We start from the raw sequence: 27,570 nt of genomic DNA, 5'->3' as shown, positions 1-27,570 counted from the left end.
TATCCCAGAAGCTGCACAAAAGGTAGACAAATACCAGTCCCGAAGGTCAGAGATCAGAGATTCGAGGAGGATCTAATGATCCGTCCATTTCTGGAGTCGATTTTGTTCTTGGCCTTATAGAGTTAAGTACATTCAACTCAGGCTTATTTCTACTTGACAAATGGTATTAAAATACACATTAGAGATCAGATAGCCTAGATGTTTCATAGATGAGGAAACATGAGATGAACGGACAACGTGATACGGCTGGCCTGTTGGAGGACTGAGATTATTCAAGCTCCCAGCGTGGCCCTTGAGACCTTGTATCCAATGAGAAATTTTTCAGCCTTGCCATTTGAATATACGAAATCCTGTTAGAATTTGTTCAGATTTGATATTCCTCATCGATAAATAATAGAGGCTGTTCCTATTCAGAGGCAAAGAGTAAATCTTCATGCCCGAGAAACCTGACAGACAAAAGGCAGCCTGGTTTCTGTTATTTACGTAACAATCAACTCCTCCATAAAGACTATAGTCGAAATATATATAGTCGAATATAACTCTGTCCACAGTTCAAAGGTGTACAGAGTTCATGACCCTACTAACATACATAGATTTCTAGCACATTAGCTGTTTCTATGTAATCCCAGTATACAACGAATTGGTTTCAATGGCCACCGTGATACTGTTAAAGCAAACAACATAACATACAGTACCCTGAAAACAAAAACCATATTGTACATGCTGTTAAGAAAGGTTAAAACAAGATCATGTGCTTCTTGAAAAACCATTTTTCTCCAGCTTTTACTTCTTTTGAGGGTCTTCTCAGCACATCTCCCACGCCGCCGCCGTTCCTGAGGCCCTGGTTCAGGACAGTCACAATGCACATAAGGAGGGTGTCACACGTTCTTTCAATTCCATCTTCATATTCCTCAGCAGCTACAAAAACAAACAAGTCAAACAGTACAGCAACCTCATGCTTTTAAAACACACTCTTATGTACTGTCAAAGATCTATTTCTTTATAACTGTGTCAGGACACAGTTTTCTGAAGGGATATAACACATTATTTTCCATGCGGCAGCCCGTAAAGCCCGTGACTGACACAGATTCATAAAGCACGCATATAATACCCCCAAATCATTTTTTCTTCCATCGGTGGAAAATGACAGAATGAAAAGGACAGAATATAAGAAAGCTAATATTCATTGTGCATTGTCGTGATGTGGGGAGATTTCAGTGAGACCTTCTGAAAACACAGTTAACTCACCCAGGAAGCAAAAGTATTGGGGGGGTGGGAAAGAGCTTGTACAAGGAAGCTAGGTGAACCCAGCTTTAAATTCTACTCTGTTCCAGAACTGGGACTTGGGCAAGTTACTTAATCTCAACGTCCTCATCTGTAAAATGGGTGGGGGGGGGGGTCTGTTTAAGGACTAAACCCTCCAGAGGGTTATTTAAGGATTATATTTAAGGTATGTAAAACACTTTGTACAGAGATTGGCATACCCATAGTAAGTTAAGGGCTCACAAATTGGGGCAAATGCTATTTCATTTCTTTAGTAAGTGTCTAAGCTTTCTGAATGACCAGCATGGAGCTACAGATAAGAAGCACGATGCATTTATGTAAACAATTTATTTCATGTAAATAATTTATTTTATGTGAATGTGTTTATGTGAAAATATTTAGGGACAAACGGAGAGAGATAAAAAAGTATCACGTGCAGAAAAATTCCTAGTCTTATTTTGTTTAAAGATAGTTACCAAATATGGTAGTAATCTCTCAGTCATTTAAAATAATAAAAAATTCACACCAAATTGGATACTAGAATCAGGATTTCCTAAATTAAGTGAGCAGAAATGTACTTTTCTTGTGACAAGATTAAAGAACCATAGTGGCACTGAATTTTGGAATGGTGTAGCCAGTCTGCATGTCACGGTGTGAATGTAAAAACAACCACCACCAAAGGAAAAAGAAAGAGAACCCTTCTCTTGATAATTTTGTGTACCTGATCCACTACAAATAGCCTGTCTGGTACTTTGTTATGAAAAGGTTGATTTTCTTCTTGTAAGCTGACTTCAACATCACATGGACGAGGGATCGGCATTTTCCCTTTATTCAGAGCTGCTTCTTTCTAAAACATACTCCTCAAGACGAGGGTGGAAGTCAGAGATGGGCAAGCATCAAATGCAGCATCAAAGATACCAGCAGAGTCTGTGCTGGACCACCTCCCGTAGAGGTGAGCACCAAGGCACATTCTGACTTAGAAAGTAGAAGAAATAAAACCGCGTTTGGAGACAGGACAAAGGAGGAAGAAGTAAAGCTTGTGGTGCCAGCTGTCAGAACAGCAGAAGAGGCAAGAAAGGCAGAGCAGACAGTGAGAAAGCGCAGTCTGCACAGTGCTTGGTTAGGTCCCCGACACCTGGTGGTGGTGCTGGCTAGGAAGAATGCGAAGAAAATAGTCAGAAATGTGTATGAGAGTTAAAGGAATTTTTGAAGAGATATATGGTTTTCCAGCAATGCAGTCACGTGCAGTATGTCTATATACTACTTTGCCACGGTTAGATGTTCAATCAATCTTCTATCCAGTGGCAGGATCTGCATTCGTTTATTTAATCAGCAACTACCTGGTCATATGACACCAATGTTTACTAAAGACTGATTAAGTGCCAGATTAATCAGTTGATGGAAGCTACAGGAAAGTGCTCCCATCTCTCCCCACTAATTCAGAAGTGAGGTTGTTTGCTCTTTAATAAGAGGTGAGCTAGTAAAATCCACACACAATTCACATGATTAGCCATTGTGAAATAAAATAGATTGGCTGCAAATACATAAAGAGAATTGGCTTTCTGTGTGACAATGTAAACAGCGGGAGAGTGCCCAGGTCAGGGTCAATGTCAGCCATAGTCCAGTCCACTCACTCCATAACTAGTGCTTGGGCATGCCAGTTTTACACAGTAGCCTCTAGGAGCTTGGTTAATAAGGTTTTACCTTTGTGAGACGGATCTACTCATAATATGTTAAGCCAAGTTCCCAGGCCTTCAGGCTGAGAGCCAGGCCCTGAGTCAGGATGAATTCACCTAAATAAATGCCACCCTGTGGAGACCTATCTACATAAGCAGCTCTCCCCATGCCAAACCTGCTTCATTTCAATATATCAAGAGCCCTTGCATTAGGTGCTAGAAATACAAGTGGGGAGATGAAAGTGCTGCAGCCCCCAGGAAACTTATGGTCCCCTAGGAAATGTGGGTGGTAGATGAACAAAGGCAGTGCAGTACCATGGGTACTAAGGAAGCAGGATGGATGAGCATCTCATGGGCTGGGGCGTCAGGGGTAGCATCCTAAAGGAGGGGGCACCTGGGCTGAATACTGAAAGAGGGCATGGTTGGCCAGTAAGATCAGTGAAGACATTCCAGGCAGATAAAATGGGATGAGCAAAGGCAAACAGGCATGAAAACACATCTGGAGTGTCTGGGGAATGGCAGGTGGATTGGGATGCCAGGGCCTCTGGGATATGCAGATGAGTGCAGGAGCTGTAAGAAGAGAAGTAGGTAGGGCCAGATTATGGAGAGAATCATACACCAAGCTGAAGGGTTTAAACTTTACCCTGAAAGCTATGGGGAGTCACTGGAGAATTTTAAACAGAAGAAAGGTGATTTAGCATCTAGTTGGCAAAGCAGTATGAGATAAAACATGAACTTAAATAACAAGACAAATTAACACACGATAAAAGCCACAAGAGCGGTGCAAAGAGATCAGAATAGAGAGAGAACTTTTAATACTAAGGATAATGAGAGGGGAGTCCCTCAATGGACTAAGACAGCAGTAGATAGGCATTTCACATGGCACAGGCAGAGAGCCCCGGAGTTAAAAAAAATTGCTTATATGATGAAGAGCCAATAATACCAGTATGTAGAGGAGTGTAAGATATGGCTGGAGATAAACTGGCAGCTCTCTGAAAAGCTCTAGGGAGTTTGGATTTTAGTTGGCACGTAACGGAGCATCGTGGACACCTTGAGTTGTGGGTAGGGAAGGACATATTCAAATCAGTGATTTCTGACAAGTAGCCTAGTGGTGATATAGTGGGTAAATTGAGGAGGAGAGAATAATTGGAGGTAGAAAGACCACTTAGGAGGCAGCTGCAATAATTCAGGCATGATGTGCTATGAGCCTCAACCAGAGTAATGGCTGTGAGAATGGAAAGGATGAAAGATCGGGAGCTGACGGGACTTGGTATGAAGGAGACGGCAACGTGAAGTATCAGACTGAAGCTTCCAGCCAGCGGTGACCTGGGAAAGGATGGTCTCACTAAACTACAGAAACAGACCATCTGGAAGGAAGAACTGGATGCCGGGGCTTTGATAAAGACAAGGAAAGAATCTCAGATGATTTTTACGTTTATTGGACAAGAAGACTTTTAAAAGGCTAGAGAGGACAAGAGCTGGGAGAGTACTGTGATCCAGAATTAAGGAAGACAATAATTTAAAGATGAAGAGAGTATCAAAAAACATCAGCTACAGAAGGGTCAAAGGCAATGAGAAACAAGAAAAGGTCACTGGATTTAACAATTAGGTCATCAGGAAAAGCATAGGAAGATGTCATAGGAAGATGGCAAATAGTTTAAGAGAAGATGGTTGATTCAGAAATTGAAGGAGAGAGTGTAGGTCAATTGTTTTATAGAAGAATTCAGTACTGAAAGGAAGGAGATTAAGAGGATATTAGTTTGGGGGGATAAGAGAATGCAGAAGAAGGTTCAGTTAGGACCCAAGAGTGTATATAAGAAGAAAGAGAACAGATGGTAGCAAGGAAAAGATTTCAGGTGCAAGAATAATGATCTAGCTAATGGTGGCAAGGGGGTAAGGATGAAAACAGAGGTGGTTATAAAAGAAGTGAGAGGACACGTCCTTGTTTATATGCAAAAAGGAAGAATTAGTGGAAATAGACTTTAATGTGAAGACATTTTAAAAGAACTAAGTATATTCATGTAAAGAACTTAGAACATTGCTTGGCATATATTTAGGGGTGTAATAAATTCCAAGTATCATAATTAGCATTATTATTGATAGATGGCTGTCAAATCTCATGCAAAGTTATAGTTTTAATATAACCAACAAATTCTATACTTAAACAATATGAGGTTAAATTATCCTCATTTTCAGTTTAGGAGTATTAGAAAGGATTTTTTCTTAGTTCATAATAGGGGTGTCTCATATGAAGAAAGGAATAAAAATATATTCTATTGACTCTGAAATACTTCCCCCGATCTGAGGTGTTAGTCTATAAATTTTTCTGGACATGCATAAATAAAAGTATTTATTAATGTCATTTTTTTCTGCTTTAACAATTAATTCCTTTTTTAATGGTTTCTTAGAAGCAATAGATTGTCATTGAGACATATTTGAAATTCTGAGTACAACTGAGAACCTCTTGTTTCTTGGCCTTAACCTTTAATCACAATCACCTCAATATGGAATTGCTGATTTTAAAAAACGTTAGGAAAAAAAAATTAAAAACACGGGGCACCCAGTAGGAAGTCAAAGGTAGTGTGACATAAAGACTGACCAGTTCTGCTATACCTCAATCTTTTTTACTAAAGTAAAATACCAAAATATATTCAATTTGAATAACTCATAAATGTCGGACATCTGTAAACCTCTTTTATCCTGTACATTCAAATGATTTTTACTTAGAAAATAACTGCAAGTAATTTTTTTGCCTCAAAAACTCCTTACTTTTCTAGAAAATCAGTTTTGGGTTTTTTTTTTAGGAGAACATTTTTGTCTAGGAAGTCAGGGAGGTCTGCAGCAAATGAAATAAAAGATTTCTGTTTTTTTATTCAACTGCAGTCAGTTGCCAGTTGCCATGAGAATTCGCTGCCTCTGGGAGGATGACTCTACCCGCACCTACGGAGCCTCCGCAGCAGCTGGCTGCTCAGCCTTCCACTCCCCGAGGCTTGTTATCATGCTACTGCGCGTGTCTGGGCCTTCTGTAATGCGGACCTGCTGTTCACTAGGTAACAAACCAAGGCCTTCACAAATGCACGCTAGGGATTGCAAATTCAAATTTCATCCTGGGGCTTCCCTGGTGGCGCAGTGGTTAAGAATCCGCCTGCCAATGCAGGGGACACGGGTTCGAGCCCTGGTCCGGGAAGATCCCACATGCCATGGAGCAACTAAGCCCGTGTGCCACAACTATGGAGCCTGTGAGCCTAGAGCCCGTGCTCAGCAACAAGAGAAGCCATCGCAATGAGAGGCCCGCACACCACAATAAAGAGTAGCCCCCGCTCACCCGCATGCAGCAACGAAGACCCAATGCAGCCAAAAAATAAAATGTAAATAAAATAAGTAAATTAAAAAAAAATTTTCATCCTGGTCTTAGACACAGCAAAGTTATTTTTACATCTAAGCAACACAAGCTGCCCCACAAACACCAGGTTCTGGCTTTCATTCTACTTTTGCAGTTAGACACACGTGGCCAAGATTTAAAGGTGGCAGGGGTTACAAGGTCAGATCCGCAGAGTTTTCAATCAAATGGATTTTATCATTTACCATGTCAAATGTAAGAAGGTCACAGAAGAAAGAGCAGATTAATACAGACTTTCCTGTAGCTTTTAATACTGATTTACAAATGATCCCTAATCGTGAAAAGCTACTGCCACCATCTCTGGATCCCACCAGTGTCTCTGTCACACCTTCAGTGCTGAAATCCCTCCAGGATTCTTTCCTCCTTACTCTGGGAGCTTTCCCTGCAGCTCCCACAGCTCCCAGTTCAGGTCAGTCTAAAAAAAAAAATGCAGACTTTGCCCCTGGGGCAATACAACTGGAAGAATTGTCCTCTTTTGTCCATAGAGAAAAGGGAAGTTCTGTTCTTTGTGTAATGTATTAGGTGAAAATGACGGGTGATAGCAGTATTATGGGAAGTCTTTAATGCGTTTGCATTCGTAATGCGTTTGCATTCGGAGGTATAAACCAATATCCAAACAGACCCTGTGACAGAACAGACTTTCTCAGCCTCAACACTGTAGACATTTGGGGCTGAATAATTCTTGGTTGGGGGGGAGTTGTCCTCTGCATTGTGAGATGTTTAGCAGCATCCCTGGCCCCTACTCGTTTGCTAGATGCTAGTAAAACTCCTCCCAGAATTATGACAACCAAAAATGTCTCCAGACATTGTCAAATGTCTGGAGAAGAGAGGAGAGAATCAACTCCAGTTGATAAATACATAATAGAGAAGATTTACTTTTTTTTTAAGAAATTGCCTTCAGGAGACAATACGCATAACGAACATCTATCCAAGCATTCTATGAGGAAGGCAATATTAGGCAGAATTTTAACCATCTCTAGATTTTGGTTAGGAAAGAAATAATTTATAGAGATTAGTCCTTTAATTAGGAGGCAATAAAATTTAGAAGGTTGGAGCACAGGCCTTGGAATCAGAGATCTAGATTTACTAGCTGTGAAGGTAATGTCTCTGTCCTTCAGTGTTTTTACCTATAATATGAGGATAGTTAGCAGAATCTATCTATCCTTGGACATGCTTCAGGGCCTTCACTCATGCTGTTCCCTGGGCTCAGAACAGCTCCTTCTTTCTCTTGGTCTTTCACCCTCCAAGTCTCAGTTTAAAGAATCCCTCCCGAGAAGGGCCTCTCTGTTTATCTACAGCTAGGCTCTCTTGTGATTACCTATCATAGCACCATTTGCAGTCACGTATTTTGTAACTTTTTATGCTTCCCTCACTATTTTATAGTTTCATAATGTCAAGGATTATTTCTTTACTCAACGCTGTCTTGAATATGGCGGCTGGCCCACAGTAGAGGCTCAACAAATATTGCTGTATGAATGAATGAATACACAGAGTTTTTATAATTATTAATATCATCATCGTCATCATCGTTGAGGATCTGTACTGATCTGACTTAACTAAATTCCTATTTTACAAAAACACTCACTTCATTCTGTTAAATGTCAAGATCAAAATGTCACCATGAGTAAGACTGTATGAAACAATGACACTAGAATACCTGGTTGAGCATCTACAACAATGCCTGGGAAATTCTATAAAGCCTAAGCTTTGCAGACTTGCACAGGGTTGGGCGGCAACATCCTGGGATGTGTCCATACGTGTATGACCGAGAGGATCTCATTCTCGGAGAGGGGGCTTCAGCAGCATCCTCACTGTACCTTAGGGCTGGATGAGCACTGCTGGCTCAGCTGCTGTGCTGGGGCCCTGGGTCAGCCGCCTTTATAGACTCCGGCAGGAGGAACACTAGCTTTGTTTTTCGTTCACTGGCAAACCAATATTTTGCTCTTAAAATCAAACCACTGTTACAGTGTTATTTGTTTTTTTTTTTTTTTGCGGTACGCGGGCTTCTCACTGTTGAGGCCTCTCCCGTTGCGGAGCACAGCTTCCGCACGCGCAGGCCCAGCGGCCATGGCTCACGGGCCCAGCCACTCCGCGGCATGTGGGATCTTCCCAGACCGGGGCACGAACCTGTGTCCCCTGCATCGGCAGGCGGACTCTCAACCACTGCGCCACCAGGGAAGCCCAGTGTATTTGTTTTTTAAAAAAAGGAAATAATTTTTAGAAGAGCAAGGCAGAAATAGGGTTACTCTACTTGGGACCATGTTGTTAAAATGCTCATGCTAACAAGGAAGTAAATTTTTTAACATACTCTTTTTCATACTCTGTCACAGAGAAAGAATGTTGAATTAAAAGAGATAAGTACTTATAACAATAAATTGATGCTCAAGGTGGCCAACAGATCCTAAGAGCTATTTAAATCTAGCCAGCTACTTAAACTATGTCTGAGTTTTTGAAATAGCTCTCTGTGATTTTTTGAATTGTGGAAAATGGGAAGAGTAAAACGTCTGCAGATCTGAAGTTGAGATTATGACAAATTCTGCAAACCGCTGACAAATGAGATTGATCTGCTCCCCCAGATAAGATACGTCATTAAAGGGATAGTGCGGGAAGGAGTCAGGATCAAGAGAAGCCAGTATGGGTTCAGACGAACTTCACATTGGGAATATTGGCAAACATTATGTATCTGGGCTTTGGCAAGGAGGCTTTGAGAAGGAGCCTCATGAGATATTTTTTAAAAGAAGGAGGAACATGGGATAAATGGTAGTTTATTTAAGGCAGATTTCTTTGTGGGTGAATAATGCACAAAAATGACTATGTTAATCTGAAATCACGTTTCTGGTGGCCACACACCAAAGGACTCTGTCCTTAGCACTGTCCCCATGTAGCATTTCTAGCACCTTTAATGAAAATCTTTTGAGGTTGGCAAAATTTTTTTTTCTGTTAAGAGCCAGATGGTAAATATTTTAGGCTTTGTGGGTCACATACAGTCTCCATTGCATCTTTTTCATTAAAGAAAAAAAAAAAACTTAAAAAAAAGCTGCAACCATTCTTAGCCCGAGGGGTGTACAGAAACAGGTGACAATTCATATTTCCCCACGGCCCAGGTTTGCCAACCCGTGTTCTAGAGCTTATCAAACTTGAGGATGACATGAGAGAGAACGAATATTCTGCTTAATAGAATCAGGATCCATAAAGATACCATGAGCCTCATGGCACGTGAGCACTGGAAGGGACCTGAAACCTAGAGATCATCTGTCAAGAAGTCCCTCCTCTATTCAACAGGACAAACTGGGACAACCTGGGATTATGGGTTGGCAGAAAGATAGACATAAATGCATGGTTTTATACTTGAAATCCCAAACTCCCAATTATGTGAGCACAGAGTAGGCATTATGGCTTGACAGCTGAACCAGTGAAGAACGGCATTTTAGCCAAGAGTCAGTCAAATATGGGTCAAGCGTGTGGTGTGACTACAAACTGCACCATCCTAAACATGGTCACACCACTCAACTTCTTGCCTTGGAGTGTTACATGAAGAGTCATTGCTGTAATATGTGAGGAAGCTGAAGAAATTGGAGGTATATAAGCCAGGGGATGCATGTAATGGGATTTTAGAAACTTCAGAGCACAGCAAACCTACACAAGTAGAGAAGGAGCTGGTTTGTGGTTTATAGGCCTGAACTGGGTACCCAGGAGGTCAGGGGGGAAAGAAGTCTGAGTGGCAGCTGTTTACAGTGCCTGAGCTGCTGGGACGTGGAAATGGAACATATGCATGTGTTTAATTCTCCCTTTAAGTCATAGAGCATTTAGTCAGTAGAAGAGACTGTCTGTTTTTGTTGGACTTCAAGCAACAGTCCAGCATCTTAAGGCAAAAGGCAACTTGGGGAAAAAGGCTCTATCATTATGACCAAACAATGTGCTTCCAGATGGAAGTGGGGAAATCCATCCTTACGCTGTGCTTAACTCTTGCTTCCCTCATTTTCTCTGAGTCTGATTTTGCCCTCTGTAGACATAACAGAGACTAAATCTATTCCTTTTTTATACACAGAACTCTTGAAATATCTAAATGCTCCCTAAATCTTTGCTGCTTCTGGAAACAGATCACTAATTCCTTCTACAGTTCATTAAATTTCACACATGCCATAGTTTCCAAATTCCTGCCACATCCTTCGACAACAGATTAGAGTTTAAAAAATTCTTTTTATATGCATGGTTCCATTTGTTCCTTTGGAGGCAGGGAAAGTATCATATGCCCTATCTATCTATCTATCTATCTATCTATCTATCTATCTATCTGCCTACCTATGTACCTAGATAGATCTCCCTCTCTCCCTCCCTCCCTCCCTTCCTCCCTTCCTCCCTCTCTTTCAGGACAAGCCATCTGAACAAGGTCCAGGAAATTTGCATAACATATGCAAGACATAGACCTAGAAAGTGGCAGGTCAGGGATTATAACCAAGCTTTTTGAGTTCTAAACCCACGCTTTTCCATTCTTTGTTAAAGGATGGATTCTTCTGTTAAAGGCAATATATTCTTAGTTAAAGGCTATACAGTGGAAAGGGTCTTGCTTAGTGTGGTATGGTTTTGCAATACGGTGACAGAATTTTTAGCAGCATGTACCACAGGGTAAATTTGATAAATTCTCATGATTACAAATAACGCAAGGAACAGGGTGAGGATACAAAATGACGGATATGAGAATCCTTTCTCTAGTTTGAAACTTTTAGGTTCTTTTACCCTCCATTCTTCTCTTTCAACTCACCATGAAATTTTTAGAGCAACTCTCTAACCTATAATAACTTTAATCAAATAAACATAACTTCAGAAGTATCGAGTTCATGCTGTCCTGAAGCCCTTTTTACAGACCTGTATTTGAAGCTGGTATTGTGGGTGAGCAGTTGTCCTTTTCACATGTTCCCAGGATTGAAGTTAAAGTCATAGCAGAAACTGCATTGCTACCTGAGAACACACAATGGAGACATGGTATAGAGACAAATACGCAAGGGACAAGAAATGAGCAGACACATTACAAAGACACATAAATAAAAGGTGCTATTACTCCAAATTAGCTGTGTTCCTAAAGTTTTTAGTTAAGTCAGTGTAGAATTCCGAACACAGTCTTGCCTACTGAATCAATTTCATAAATAGAGAATAGGTGCATGGGCCAACCCACTAAAAGCCTGTTCTATCTTTCTAAAGTGGCTGAGATAAACTACTAACACTGCAGGCCCTAACCGCCATGTGTAACAATGTTCCCATGGCCAAATGCATTCAGGGCTCTGGCTTGGAAATGCCAGAAACATGTTCCCCCAGTGTAGCTGGTAACCCTGAGCTCTCAGGCACTGGTGCCCATGGCTGAGGTAGAGCAAGCAGGAGGTGGCATCGCTTAACGGTAAACTGTGGGTTCCCGGGAACAGGCCATCAAACATCTCAGGGAAACAAGAATCTTCTGCCAGATCCCTGTTCAGAATCTTTTCTTCCTTAGTCCCCAAGGATCCACCTTTACCCCCTGTCTCCCTGGCCCCGATAGAAAAGTAAATAGTAACCTTCTTATCTGTGTAAAACAAGTTTCATATAACAAATTTTGTTGTTAGTAACAAATACAACATGAAGAGGTTCGTTCCTCTCAAATCTGTTTTTCACATGGAGCCACCAAGGAAAGTCCAGAAGGTGGAGGGAATGGATTAAGTTCATTTTTATATACTGAGGAAATACTTACGTGCATTTCAGGGCAGCACCCACCAAGGTTAGCCTGATTGTTTGATGAGGCGAAGGCAGAAGTGGGGAATGGTGGCTGGAGTTTGGACGTGTGATGAGGAGAGAGACCAGGCCCGGAGTTGCCACCAACACAAGCCCTGGAGCTGAGAGAGCTCGGGTCCATGAGGAAGGGAAGCTGCAAACTTTACCTCCCCGCACCCTGACTGGGGCAGCATGGCAGAAAGGATGGGTATATCACGGGGTGGAGTGAGCATCAAGTGGTCAGAGAGGTGGGGTTCCTGAGTGTTCCCCAGGAGCCATTCCCTTAATTAATATTTACTGACTTCGTGCTAAGCTCTGAGGACTCGGAGTCAGGGCCTTGGAGAACCCACAATCAAGTAGGGAATACAGAGAGGTACAGACATAATTATAGTTGAATGGAGGGAGTGGGGTACGCGTAAAGTGAGGTAGTGCGTTCAGAGAGGGAGAGGTGAATTCTAGAAAGGAAAAAACAAAGGTTTTTGGAGAAGGATCCATCTAGAGGAGACAGGATTTACACACAGGAAGATGAGGTAGAGGGTAAAGGGGGCAATTCCAGGTACAATCCTATGACAAAAGGTACAGAGGCCAGCAAAGGCACAGACAAAGCAGAGCTTCTAGGCTAATGATTTTAAACCAAGCATCCCACAGCCAGCCCAGGGCCCAGCAAAGTTTTCAAACCCGTAAGACACAGAATCAGAACCGTGGTAGGAGTGAATGACTTGCACAAGCAGAAGAGAGGCTGAGCGGGGGGAAGCCACCTGGGAAGTTTCTGCCGTTCTCTGGGGAGAGGAAATGAGGGTAGAAACAGGAGGGCAGCACTGAGTATGGGGAATAGGGGGCAGTGGGAGAGACACTGGAACCTCCGCTTGTCAACACTACCTTCCCGCCAACTCCTTGGGCTTGTCTAAGACATGGATTCCCCTGAACGCCGTCAAGTGCAGGCTCCTGCATCTACAGAGTCAGATTCCACTGGTGTCAGAGGTGGGATATGCATTGTCCTAAACTCCCAAGGCCATTTGCAAATTATTGGTCCTCTGCTCTCATATCCATCTGTGGTGCACCTGCCATTCAGCTCTAGAACCTCAACCTTCTCTCTTTGTTCACTGATTTCTTCACATTCGCTGAAGAACTGTGTACCCAATTTCACTTGCTCCCTAGATGTGCTATGTTTGATAATTTCACTCAACTTTGGGAGAAAATAGTTTTCAATAACTGAAAGAATAAGCTTTATGCTACATATCCACAGACATAATATATAGTATTAGGAATTAAATTTAAAATGTTATGAAAATATGAGTGCTTCTTCCAGGGCATGGTACCACATACACTCTCTATGAAACAAAAACTCTCAGTCTATGAAGAATCAGGAGTTTAACTTTGTTAGCTGTTCTTGCATGCCATATTTTTATAGTATTTACAAATGCTTTCTCTTGTTTAACTTTTTATATAAATATGTATAAATATTTTTAGTGAAGATCTTGACATTTTAGTTTTCGTGCTTCCTATTTTGTAAAAGACAGGAAAGAAGACTTTTTTATATTTCTAAAGAAAATGTATTCATAATATAATGACGCTAACTTACTTTTTTTTATTGGAGTATAGTTGCTTTACAATACTGTGTTAGTTTATACTGTACAGAAAAGTGAATCAGCTATATGTACACATGTATCCCCTCTTTTTTGGATTTCCTTCTCATTTAGGTCACCACAGAGCACGGGGTAGAGTTCCCGGTGCTATACAGTAGGTTCTCATTAGTTATCTATTTTATACATAGTATCAATAGTATATATATGTCAATCCCAATCTCCCAATTCATCCCCCACCCCCATCCCCCTTGGTATCCATACGTTTGTTCTCGACATCTGTGTCTCTATTTCAGCTTTGTAAATAAGATTACCTGTACCAATTTTTTCAGATTCCACATATATGTGTTAATATACAATATTTGTTTTTCTCTTTCTGACCTACTTCACTCTGTATGACAGCCTCTAGGTCCATCTATATCTCTACAAATGACCCCATTTCGTTCCTTTTTATGGATGAGTAATATTCTATTGTATGTATGTACCACATCTTCCTTATCCATTCCTCTGGACACTGATTTACTTTTTAAACGACACAATTAAAATTATTTACTACAAGATTCATAAAACAATAACGACTGTACACGTTTGAATTCAGAAATTGTGATGCTTCAGTGTCAGACTCACTCTGTACTGAATAACTCAATGTGATCATGCCTAGTAAATAATTAAGACAAAGAATTTTGAGAACAGATAGTTTATGATTCACAGATAGTTTAGTACAAGTGGAGTTTTGGGGGTATTTATATACATGAGCTTTTCCTCCAAATATTTACACCTATAAAACTCTAGACAAAGTAACATTTAAGGGAGAAAAAGAAAGGCCATAACAAAAAATATACCATGTGTCTGTGAATAAAGACTACTACCTAGGTCTGAAATTCAGTCTCAAGTTTAATAACTTTCCATCTATGTATATGATGTTTCTATTCCGTGCCTTGATTACTTAGACTAAATAATAGATCTAAATGCCACTTAATTGTCCCATATTCTAAAAGCACCACTAATTAAATCCTACTTTTAAATTTGATGGTTTGAAGAAAGAGAGAGTCGTTTTGTGGTTTCCCGTCTCTGCAACCCATAGGCAGTGGAATCACCCAGAGAAACTACCAGCAAAGTGCAGAACTGCGATGTCCATGCAGCAAAACAGGAGAGGAGGAAAGAGACTTAAGAACAAAATTTAACCAAAACAACAAAATGTAGGAAAGGGGGAAAGAAGAAACCATTAGGGAGCATAATATATAAAAAGTCCAAAGTGAGATGGAAAGAATCACCCCTCATACCACAAGAATCACAGTGAGTATAAATGGGTGATGTCTAACCAGTCAGACAATAAAAATAAATATCATACAGAAATTCTGACAGTCACATATTCACGGACAGAGCCATTTAATGACAATATTTTGAGCATTTTTCTATAGCATATTTTCTGACTATCTGATGGTTTCCAAATCAAAGCATTTATGCTTTTCAACTATTCAAGTATAATATAATGTACTGTGAGCAAACATGTATGAAATAATGGTTGTGAATGATGCTGGAAGTTCTTGGGGGAGACATCCCCCAGGAGAAAGAATCCCAAAGCTATTACCCTGCGCTGAAATTGTCAACTGTCCCCGGGAGTACAGTCAACACTGTTGAAACTTCTGTACTGAGACTGAGCTCAGGTGACGTTTCTTGTATGAAGATTTTCCTATGCACACTGTCAGCTAACATACAGCATAGGGGTATTTCACACTCATGAGCTCTTAGTGAACAAGAAAATGTTTTCAAAGGAATGGAAGAAAACATTGCCTCCATCATCATTCATCTGTGATCCTCTTAGCAAGAGATGTACCAGTCAGAGCCGCCATCAGAGCAAGCTGCTTTAGTGGTAACAGCAATACCTGTAAGGGGAGTTCTGTTTTTCAGCCTATCCACCTCCATAGTGAAGTCATCCTTCAGAAAAAGGAATCCAATAATGGAAAACAGGTAGACAAGGATGAGGGCGAGGACTGCAGTTAGAATAATGGAGCGGCCATTCCGTGTGACACTTTTTATGACATTGAGCAGAGTCTCTTCTCTATATACTAAATCAAAAAGCTACAAAACCAAAGAGAACAAAAACAAGGAAAAAAATGCAATGAAGCAAAGGGTGAATAAATACAAAGGTAATCACAAATACAAATGCAGGCCATTTTAATTTACCTGTGAGAGAATAACAGTATAAATAACAACTTAAAAATGAACCAAAATATGTATTTCTCCTCCAGTTTGAATGTGTTAATAAACTATTTTTCAATAAAGATAACTCTAACACAATATATAAGGTGCGTATGTTGGTTTCATAACCAATGTAATATCAATTTTTTAAGATATGGTAATAGCATAGCTTCAAATTTGAATTTAGAAAAATTGTAATATGATACATAATCAACTTAGCTACTTATTCCCTATTTTTAGCCTTTCTGATATTCTGTAGTTGCTTCTAGAATATGTAAAATGGCTAACATGAGAATGCTGAATTAGGGAACTAAGTGATGAATAATTGAAGGATTCATTCAACGGATTGTTTAATCAAGGGATTAGAGGTGAAATGACGTGAATTCAATTTTATGAGCTCACTAAAATAGAAAAGGTATGAAATTTAAGAATATTTGAGAAATGCAAACATCTTTCTTACTAAACAGGTAGATTGAGGGCAGAACCTATTACTTTAGTATATGCTTTTGGGAACAGAAGTATAAACAGAAATATAATTCACAAGTGTTAATTCACTTCCTCTATGGATAATGGGTTATTATCCATTTTGTGTTTAGCAGTAGACAATCCATAGGCACTGGTCAAGAACCTAGGTATGTGTTTGCTATCTGCAGTCAACTTTAAGAACAATTTTATTTATTGCTATATTTAAAGTTGAAATTATACATTTGCAACTACATGTTTCATTATTAAAAGTTGGTTAAAAGCAATATTAACAGTTACTTTAATGAAGGCTTAAGTATCAGTTTAGAAATGAATAGTATTTTTGATATTAGAATAACCGGGGTTTGTTTTCTGCTATCTATGGGGAGTGATTACAATTTCTGAGCTGGTTGAAATGATTAATACCAGTGTCGCTCATCCCTTCAGAAACACCAGGGCCTTGTACTCTGTCTTTCAGAGCTTTGAGGCTTATACAGTTACTTTCCAATTTAACTATAGTCTTGCAAATAATTGCCATAAATATATTAACTTGTTTGCTCACCTTAGGACACTGATGTTTTTTGACGGTCAAACACGAAAACATATGTTTAACTATTTTGCTATCTGTTTATCTCCTGGAGGGAGATACAACCTTTAGAAGCAAATTCCTTATTCTTCCCTAAAGACAAATTAAGTAATGCAAGTTCAGCTTCCAAATTACTGACCTGGCTTATTTCACTTATTTAAGCATTTAGTTGACAGAAAGGAGATTTTCCCTCAGCTGAACAGTGGCTTAAAGAAAAGGTCTGGAAATGGTTCCAGATCATTTCTGGATAGTTTATGAAAGTTTATAGTTTTCAGAAGCCCATAGGATACTTGATGAAAATGCATATTCCTGGGCCCTATTCCATACCCATGGAATCAGAATCTTGAGAATGCAAAGGTATTGATGTTGGACAGGTGAACGGTTCCTTCCGTTTATTTCTCAAAGGAAAATCTAGAGTGTGGTTCCTATTACTGGTTAAAGGACTGGCATTTGTGGACACAACTGGGAATGCAAATTCATATATTTTTTAAAACATAAAAATATTTAAAAAATACATTTAAATACCATTTTGATATTACGTCCATTAAAATTTTCTTCTAGCCCTCTAAACATGAAAATGGAATATATCCTTTTTATAACCAACCCAATGAAAACAAATTAGCATAAGTGTTGTATGATTTGAAAAAGATGAGAGAAAAATGCAACTGGAAATTAAGGTTAACATAAATTAAAAGTAACATTACTATTAATAACTCATACAATAATTCAAACACACCTTTATTTTGTCAAAAACCTTTCCTTAAGTAACAAAGATTTACATGTATCATTTCACATGTTTTTCATATTATTTCTTTAATGGGTCTTGATATTACTAGGCTCTCATATTACCCCTATCCATTTTATAGACAAGGAGGTTGAAGCAAAAAACATTATAATAAATATTACATATTTATTACAGTCGGGGAAAAGAGCTGGGTATAATAGACCTTTACCTATCATAGGTAGATTTTAAAAAATGCAATTTTTGTGGTGAATTAGAGCAAAGAAGGAATTCATTAGGATCCTTGGATCAGAAAAAAAAGTCTACTTTTGATGGCCGAATACTAATCTAACTTAACTGGCTGAATACTAATCTAACTTAGCTGCCTGGAAGATAATTTTGTATCCTTATGTTGATAAGGGACAAATCCGCTCTTCACTGTGGCTCTTTCAAGTGTTTTAGGGTAAACAGAAAATTAGTTTCTTACTTAATCTTCCTACATGGGTGAGCTAGGTCACAGGGAAGCAGGAGGCAATGAATTTGCCCCTCATGACCCAAGCAAACCAGGTCAGCATAATGTTTTTAGATCTTCAGCTTGTTTTCAGGGATTATTTTATTGGGTAGTGTCCTCCTCTGCATACCAACTGTGAGCTGAAGATATGAATAAATTGTTCCTCTGGCATCATGATGCTAACCTGGTAATGCTCTGAGTTTCAAAACATTATCGTATACTTGTATTGACTCCTCTCCTGGTTTATAGCTACAGAACATATACGTAGGAAGGAAAACTGATAACCAGCAAAAAACCAAAACCAAAACCAAAATGCAGCTTTAGAAGAAATCTGAAAATCCACTTAATGAATAGATATATGTAAATAAGCTTAACAACAACAACATATTAAATCTAAGACTGCCCTTAAAACAACTCATCGTCTTTTTGCTAAGTTGGCTTTCCCCTTCATTTTATTTATATGCCATTCTAAAGATACACAAAATATTTGCTGTTATAAATAAATACAATGAATTCAGTACCAAGAAAGTGTATCCCTTTCCTTGTTGAAGAATCTCTAAGGGAAATATGACTTGGCTGAAACCCAAAGCAGCCTGCTATACAAAGCCTGGGTCAAGAGATGGGTCTCAGAGAGAAAATAAAGAATTGTACCACCTATGTCGTTTCTCAGAGAAAAAGACTAAAAATAATAATAATGCATGATTTTCCTAGGCAAGTCTAAAAATAACATAATTTGTCCTAAATGCCAGACTCTGCTTAAAAAAAAAAAATCAAAGGAAGAAGCATAAGAAGCAGCAGCATTATGTATTTTTTTCAGCAGTGACTATCCACATAGAGATGTACTCACCAGGAAGCTATAGAAGAATTCGTGAACAAAGAGGCCCAGCATGCAAACCAGGACATATGCTACATGGTAGAGAAAGGCCATATCCAGGATGACCGCTCGGTACCCTCGGGTGAACGTGCCACGATTTCCGACAAAACTCACCAGAAATACTATTTTATTACAAAGCTAAAGGGAGGAAAAGATTCGATTTTACTGTCTTATTTGTTCTGAAACTCACAAAAACAGCATGTCATTGACAAAACCTATTATTCACAAAGTCTGTGGTTTTCTTTTATGATTTCTCATTTTGTAATTTTTCAGCACTGCTTACAAATCTGCATGTAAACACCATAGAGACAAACCCTGTATTCTTTGCAGTTCCAGGAAAAGAGAGGAAGAGCGATTAAGAGTCCCAGTTCTGCAATCAAGACAGACGTGAATTTAAATGCTAGTTTTCCCACTACTATTATCTGACCTAGGCCATGCAACTGTAGGCCTTGGTTGTTTCTTCTCAAAAATTGGAATAAAGGAATTCCCACCTCATAGAACTCTTCAAGGAATTAAATAATTCATAATGAATATGAAGCCCTTAGTACAATGACTCTTGAAATATTACTCATTATATTTTCCATATTAAAAGTAATAATGCAATGTTTTTATTATTATACTATAAATGAAATAGAAAAATATATTTTCAGAAAACCTCCAGAGATTTGTCCTCGATTTTTTATCCTGGGCTTTCTCTACTGAATATTATTTTAAACAAGTAGGCCATTAAAAATTATTTTTGTATTTAATTTACTCTACATTCATAAAAAATATAAATATACTTCTCTACCTAGATTAAAATAAATATAATACTTGGATGTATCTTCTAAGTCCTATGTATGGTAATTATTCAGTAAACGTTTTGGAGTGTTTATTATGCTTGGTACCATGCAGAGCAGGGGTCCCCAATCCCCAGGCTGTGGACTGGTACCAGTCTGCGGACTGTTAGGAACCGGGTGGCACAGCAGGAGGTGAGCGGCAGGCCAGCGAGGGAAGCTTCATCTGCCGCTCCCCATAGCTCCCCATCACTCCCATTACCGCCTGAACCATTCCCCCCAACCCCGGTCCGTGGAAAAAGTGTCTTCCACAAAACCGGTCCCTGGTGCCAAAAAGGTTGGGGACCGCTGATGTAGAGTATTCAAATTAAAAATACATTTAAATACAGAAATTTAAGTATAGAAATTTAAATACAGAATACAGAAATTTATACTGAGGTTCTTTGGCAATGGTATCATATTTGTTTTTATATGTCCAAACCTAACTTTGGGAAGACAGCTTGCTCTTTGCAACATCACAGATTTTTTTCCATGTATATGAAAGAAACTGCCTTATGGAATGATTTTAAATAACAAAAGAAGGAGCGCAACACTTTGGGCAGAAGTAAAATTTGAGAGGTTGGAAAAACCTTTTCCTTCCACTTTCTGAAATCCAAATCAACACAGATAAAATGAGAAATGGTTAATCATTGCACGTTGTGAAGATAACCAAACCAAGTCAACAACATAGCAATTAAAAACTTCAAACCTTTCCTAAGTTTGCCCCATGTTAATTAAATATCCTCTCAATAATAGATATTATCAATTTCATCATCTTGTTAACTTGAATGATGTTCAATAGAAAGTCTTACTTCACTATTTAGTGTTACATCATCGTACCTTTACATTACTATTAAATATAGCTACTGTATTAATGGATGTCTTTATGTTTACTATCCAAAAGCAAGTTTAATTCATTCACCCATATCATCAATATGAAATAGAAATAAGAAGTTCTATAAAAAATAAAATTAAAATTATGACTTTTCAGAAGGATGAATTATATGTTGAAGACAAATTGTTTAAATGTGTATTTGAGTCATAAAAAAATTATGCAGGAAAACTATAAGTCCTATATACTTATAGGAAAAGGGATACATTGAATTCAGGTTCTCAAGAGCAATATAGTTCAATTCTCAAATAATGCAAAAGCAAGGACACACTTCTGCCTAAAAGGGCCTCTGCCATTCTTGCACGAAAAAGAAAGATTCGCCTTATTTGTTTCAGGTTAATTTTTTTGAACCTTGACCTAAAGCTTCATATTGATGAATATGCTCCTTTTCTCTTGATGGAGCCAATGCTGGTAGCGGCAGCCACCTATTTCTGCAGAGATCAGAAACAAGGAAACTGTCTTTTAATTTTGAAGTATTCATACCATGAAGAAATAAGTGTAAGTATAAATGATTTGGGTAAGAAAGAACTTGAACGCTGGTTTTTCCTGATGCATGACCTGGAAATTTGCAAATTGGTTTTATTGAGCATTTTCCATGAAAGCTGGGAATATTTATGGAAATGAAGAAGTTACAAAAACATTCTCCCATTTCATGTCATGACTTACTTGACATTGTCTAACCAGTCCTTCGTTTGTCAATACCATTATGTAGGCGATCATTGCTTCTGTGGCAAGCGTTCATGTGGGCGAAAATAAACGGGGGGTGTGGGAACTGAGCAAGGTGGTTAAAAGGCCATCTTCTGAACTGGTGTTGGAAGGACCCTCGAGTCAGCACACAAATACCGATATAAATGATCACAACCGTCCCTTCTACTTTTTTCTTTCTCCATCTATTCTTCAAAGCTGCCCTTGATATATTTTTCATTGAGAATAGGATAAATTGTGTGAAGGTTGGGGGAAAAAGTGGCAGGTTGGGGAGGGAAACAGCAGCAATGTAAGCTCTCTGTACAGCCTTTTAAAAGTGACACATCATCCAAATGATGGTCTTCCAAAACAGAAAAATGAATGTTCGTTTGTTAATCAATGTATACTAAAACAAATTCATTAATTTTAACTAGGTAAATTAATTATACAGTATAGTAATATTTTCATAGATACTTTATATTTCATTGGTATGCCTTTGCAGGACTTTTTTTAAACAGAGCAGTATAGTGGGAAGACCCTGGCTTAGAAGCTGGGCCATCAGGGTTCCAGTCTTGGCTCTGGCACTAATTACTTAGCTAAATCCTCCTGGTGTCTATAGGATGTATACACTCATTTCTAAAATGAAATGACTAGAAGGGAATAAGCCTTAAGGTGCCTCACAGCTCTAGAATTCTATGTGGTGTCCCTTCAAGTTTGCTATTTTATGTGATCTCAGAAATGTATAGCTGCCTTTATATAATCCTTTTTGTCTTATTTGGTTCTATGTCCCTGATCAATAATCCTATCCCCATCTTACATTGTTCCTATTTATTTTCCAACAATAATTATAGCAGAAAAGATTGTCTACTATTTATTAAAAAGTAATATTGAATCTATTGTCTTAAACTGCAGTTTAACTATATTACTATATATTCATCAACCTTCTTACTAAAAAATCAGATTATCTGATTCAACAATCTCCATTTCAGTGATGTTACATCTTGGGCAGGATAAGGTTCTACAGTCAAAGCGTGAGGCAAAATTGTCATGTAGTCAAAATCACCCAAGAAATCTTTTAAATTGCCAGCAAAACAGTACAGTAAACGAGGGTGGTATAAACTGTAGTGTCTCTTACTAAATTCAACACGTGCTAGTATTCTCCCAGCACTGGGGCGGTTTTCTGTTTCTGCAACTGAGTATCAGAAGTGGGAGCATCAGTGACTGTGTTATATGAAAAACAGGGAGTGTATGTCTGTGTGTGTGTGTATGTGTGTGTGTGAGAAAGAAAGGACGAGAATATGAATGTTTTGACTCAATATATTTCACAGGTGTTTATCGTATTATTTATTATAAAAATCTAAACAATAAGAATTAATGAAACGGTTAAATAAATTATATAACAGCCATATAACTGGTTAATACTATCATTATTAAAATGAGATTTACAAATAAGTTTGATGGTTTGAAAACATATTAAGTGATCCCAAACTGATAAAATGTGTTTATATTTGCCAAAATAATGTTAATTTTCATTAGCAATAACTAAAAATGGAACGTAGAGGTGGGAAGAAAGCTGTACTGGGTTATAAGATATGCTTTTATAACAGAGAAGAACATTTGAATTTTTAAAAACAACTCAAGTATTGAGGTAACCCCCGAGACAAGACAGAGAAGCAAGCTGCAAGCTAAATACAGATTTTTTAGAAACTAGCAAAGATGATAAAGATGAAGCATCATAAGAAGCAGAAACTGAGAATACTAAGTGCTCAGAATATAGATTGAGGTTTTCTCCTCCCACTTGATTCCTTTACCAAAAAAAGGACTTGCTGTATTTGCTTAACACTGTTAAAGACACTGAGTCAGAAACAAACAAGTCCCTGTGAACCAAAATACAAACACTTTTACGATCATGACAGCAATGTTTCACAATTAAATCCTACTTCATGTATTAGGTACCAGTAAATGGCAGCCTTTATTGCTATCATTATCATACTATTGTTCTTTTCTAAATCTTCATACTAATCTTCTGAACTGATCTTCTCAACAACCCGATGAGGACAGGCTAGGTTTTAATATCTTCATTTCACTGACGACAAGAACGGAATTCAGAGGCTTGCTATTTACCTAAGGTCTGGAATTCTGATGCTCATTAAGGCTTAACTCTCAGGTAGACAATTTTTCCCTGTTTCTGATACCTATAACTTTAGCAATTATAGTTCCACCTGTTACACAATGCAAAGTTTTAAGTGTAAATTAAGTTAATAAATACGTTAAAATCTAAGGGAAAAACATGATTGATTTATGTTTTCTTTTTTTTCCTACCTCCTAGGAAATGGTAAACCATAGACAGCTCTGTAATGAGCCTGTTATGTTAAACGTTAAGGTAAATGATATTTGCTAAAATGTTTTTATTAATCTGTACAGTATCAAAACTATAGGTAAAAACTCTTCTATCAATATCTATCATAACAAAATTACAATTATTCCATTCAATTTGTCCCAAATCAAAACTAATATTTTCTTTGGTCAAAATGCCCTGGACAGGCAGATCATAATGTATCATTTGGGGACTGTGCAAACGAGTGTTTTATGCTGTGAAGGCTATTAGACTACCCACAGATTCACATAGTTAATAAGAAAATTATATCTCCATGTAGATTTCTTCTCAGGCAGAAATTAAAGTATAACACTTGCTGCTCTTAAGAAGTTATTTTCTTAAATTAAATTAAATTAATTAATTAATTTATTTTACACAGCAGGTTCTTATTAGTAATCCATTTTATACATATTAGTGTATACATGTCAATCCCAATCTCCCAATTCATCCCACCCCCACCCCCCACCGCGCTTTGCCCTCTTGGTGTCCATACATTTGTTCTCTACATCTGTGTCTCTATTTTTGCCTTGCAAACCGGTTGATCTGTACCAATTTTCTAGATTTCACATATATGCATTAATATACAATATTTGTTTTTCTCTTTCTGACTTAACTTCACTCTGTTGGACAGTCTCTAGGTCCATCTATGTCTCTAAAAATGACCCAGTATCATTCCTTTTTATGGCTGAGAAATATTCCATTGTATATATGTACCATATTTTCTTTATCCATTCAACTGTCATGGGCATTCAGGTTGCTTCTATGACCTGGCTATTGTAAACAGTGCTGCAATGAATACTGGGGTGCATGTGTCTTTTTGAATTATGGTCTTCTCAGGGTATATGCCCAGTAGTGGGATTGCTGGGTCGTATGGTAGCTCTATATTTAGCTTCTTAAGGAACCTCCATACTGTTCTTCATAGTGGCTGTATCAGTTTCATTCCCACCAACAGCACAAGAAGGTTCCCTTTTCTCCACACCCTCTCCAGCATTAATTGTTTGTAGATTTTCTTAGGATGCCCATTCTAACTGGTGTGAAGTGATACCGCATTGTAGTTTTGATTTGCATTTCTCTAATAATTAGTGATGTTGAGCAGCTTTTCATGTGCTTCTTGGCCATCTGTATGTCTTCTTTGGAGAAATGTCTATTTAGGTCTTTGGCCATTTTTTGATTGGGTTGTTTGTTTTTTTAATATTTGAGCTGCATGAGCTGTTTATATTTTTTGGAAATTAATCCTTTGTCCGTTGCTTTGTTTGCAAATATTTTCTCCCATTCTGAGGGTTGTCTTTTCGTCTTGTTTATGGTTTCCTTTGCTGTGTAAAAGCTTTTAAGTTTCGTTAGGTCCCATTTGTTTATTTTTGTTTTTATTTCCATTACTCTAGGAGGTGGGTCAAAAAAGATCTTGCTGTGATTTATGTCAAAGAGTGTTCTTCCTATGGTTTCCTCTAAGAGTTTTATAGTGTCCAGTCTTACATTTAGGTCTTTAATTCGTTTTGAGTTTATTTTTGTGTATGGTGTTACAGAATGTTCTAATTTCACTCTTTTACATGTAGCTGTCCAGTTTTCCAGGCACCACTTATTGAAGAGACTGTCTTCTCCATTGTATATCCTTGCCTCCTTTGTCATAGATTAGTTGACCATAGGTGCATGGGTTTATCTCTGGGCTATCTATCTTGTTCCATTGATCTATATTTCTGTTTTTGTGCCAGTACCATATTGTCTTGATGACTGTAGCTTTATCGTATAGTCTGAAGTCAGGGAGTCTGATTCCTCCAGCTCTGTTTTTTTCCCCTCAAGATTGCTTTGGTTGTTCGGGGCCTTTTGTGTCTCCATACAAATTTTAAGATTTTTTGTTCTAGTTCTGTAAAAAATGCCATTGGTAATTTGATAGGGATTGCACTGAATCTGTAGATTGCTTTGGGTAGTATAGTATAGTCATTTTCACAATATTGATTCTTCCAATCCACGAAATGGTATATCTCTCCAACTGTTTGTCATCTTTGATATCTTTCATCAGTGTATTATGTTTTTCTGAGTATAGGTCTTTTACCTCTTAGGTAGGTTTATTCCTAGGTATTTTATTCTTTTTGTTGCAGTGGTGAATGGGATTGTTTCCTTAATTTCTCTTTCTGATCTTTCGTTTTTAGAGTATAGGAATGCAAGAGATTTCTGTGCATTAATTTTGTATCCTGAAACTTTACCAAATTCATTGATTAGCTCTAGTAGTTTTCTGATGGCATCTTTAGGATTAGTTACGTATAGTATCATGTCATCTGCAAACAGTGACAGTTTTACTTCTTTTCCAACTTGGATTCCTTTTATTTATTTTTTTTTTCTCTGATTGCTTTGGCTAGGACTTCCAAAACTATGTTGAATAAGAGTGGCAATAGTGGACATCCTTGTCTTGTTCTTGTTCTTAGTGGAAATGCTTTCAGTTTTCACCATTGAGAATGACGTTGGCTGTGGGATTGTCGCATATGGCCTTTATTATGTTGAGGTAGGAGGTTCCCTCTATCCCACTTTCTGGAAAGTGTTTATCATAAGTGGGTGTTGAATTTTGTCAAAAGCCTTTTCTGCATCTATTGAGATGATCACATGGTTTTCATTCTTCAATTTGTTAATATGGTGTATCACATTGATTGATTTCCGTATATTGAAGAATCTTTGCATACCTGGGATAAATCCCACTTGATCATGGTGTATGATCCTTTTAATGTGTTGTTGGATTCTATTTGCTAGTATTTTGTTGAGGATTTTTGCATCTACATTCATCAGTGATATTGGTCTGTAATTTTCTTTTTTTGTAGTATCTTTGTCCGGTTTTAGTATCAGGGTGATGGTGCCTCGTAGAAAGAGTTTGGGAGTGTTCCTTCCTCTGCAATTGTTTGGAAGAGTTTGAGAAGGATGGGTGTTAGCTGTTCTCTAAATGTTTGATAGAATTCACCTGTGAAGCCATCTGGCCCTGGACTTCTGTTTGCATCTGAGAAGAAAGTGTAATCTGCTGTTTTCAGATGGAATGTCCTATAAATATCAATTAAATCTATATGGTCTATTGTGTCATTTAAAGCTTGTGTTTCCTTATTAATATTCTGTCTGGATGATCTGTCCATTGGTGTAAGTGAGGTGTTAAAGTCCCCCACTATTATTGTGTTACTGTTGATTTCCTCTTTTATAGCTGTTAGCATTTATTTGCCTTATGCATTGAGGTGCTCCTATGTTGGGTACATATATATTTATAATTGTTATATCTTCTTCTTGGATTGATCCCTTGATCATTATGTAGTGTCCTTCCTTGTCTCTTGTAACAGTCTTTATTTTAAAGTCTATTTTATCTGATACGAGTATTGCTACTCCAGATTTCTTTTGATTTCCATTTGCATGGAAAATCTTTTTCCATCCCCTCACTTTCAGTCTGTATGTGTCCCTAGGTCTGAAGTGGGTCTCTTGTAGACAGCATATATATGGGTCTTGCTTTTGCATCCATTCAGCGAGCCTGTGTCTTTTGGTTGGAGCATTTAATCCATTCACGTGTAAGGTAATTATTGATATGTATGTTCCTATGACTATTTTCTTAATTGTTTTGGGTTTGTTTTTGTAGGTCCTTTTCTTCTCTTGTGTTTCCCACTTAGAGAAGTTCCTTTAGCGTTTTTTGTAGAGCCGGTTTGGTGGTGCTGAATTCCCTTAGCTTTTGCTTGTCTGTAAAGCTTTTGATTTCTCCATCGAATCTGAATGAGATCCTAGCTGGGTAGAGTAATCTTGGTTGTAGGTTCTTCCCTTTCATCACT

General features: G+C 38.2%; 1 protein-coding gene across 3 annotated transcripts in view; it reads right to left on the bottom strand.

Annotated features, from left to right (window-relative positions):
* Positions 1-27,570, bottom strand: part of ITPR2 (inositol 1,4,5-trisphosphate receptor type 2) — a 523,170-nt gene that overhangs the window by 62,499 nt on the left and 433,101 nt on the right. For all 3 annotated transcript variants that reach the window (XM_065887013.1, XM_065887016.1, XM_065887015.1), the window contains 4 exons: positions 18,991-19,155; positions 15,548-15,743; positions 11,206-11,298; positions 788-918 (listed from right to left, as the gene is read on the bottom strand). In XM_065887013.1, the coding sequence (XP_065743085.1) occupies positions 788-918; positions 11,206-11,298; positions 15,548-15,743; positions 18,991-19,155 (585 nt within the window). The remainder of the gene's footprint in view (positions 1-787; positions 919-11,205; positions 11,299-15,547; positions 15,744-18,990; positions 19,156-27,570) is intronic.

The sequence above is a fragment of the Phocoena phocoena genome, chromosome 11, assembly GCF_963924675.1.
Source record: "Phocoena phocoena chromosome 11, mPhoPho1.1, whole genome shotgun sequence".
Taxonomy (NCBI): Eukaryota; Metazoa; Chordata; class Mammalia; order Artiodactyla; family Phocoenidae; genus Phocoena; species Phocoena phocoena.
Note: the sequence above shows the minus strand (reverse complement) of the source record. Positions and strands in the feature narration are given on the sequence as shown.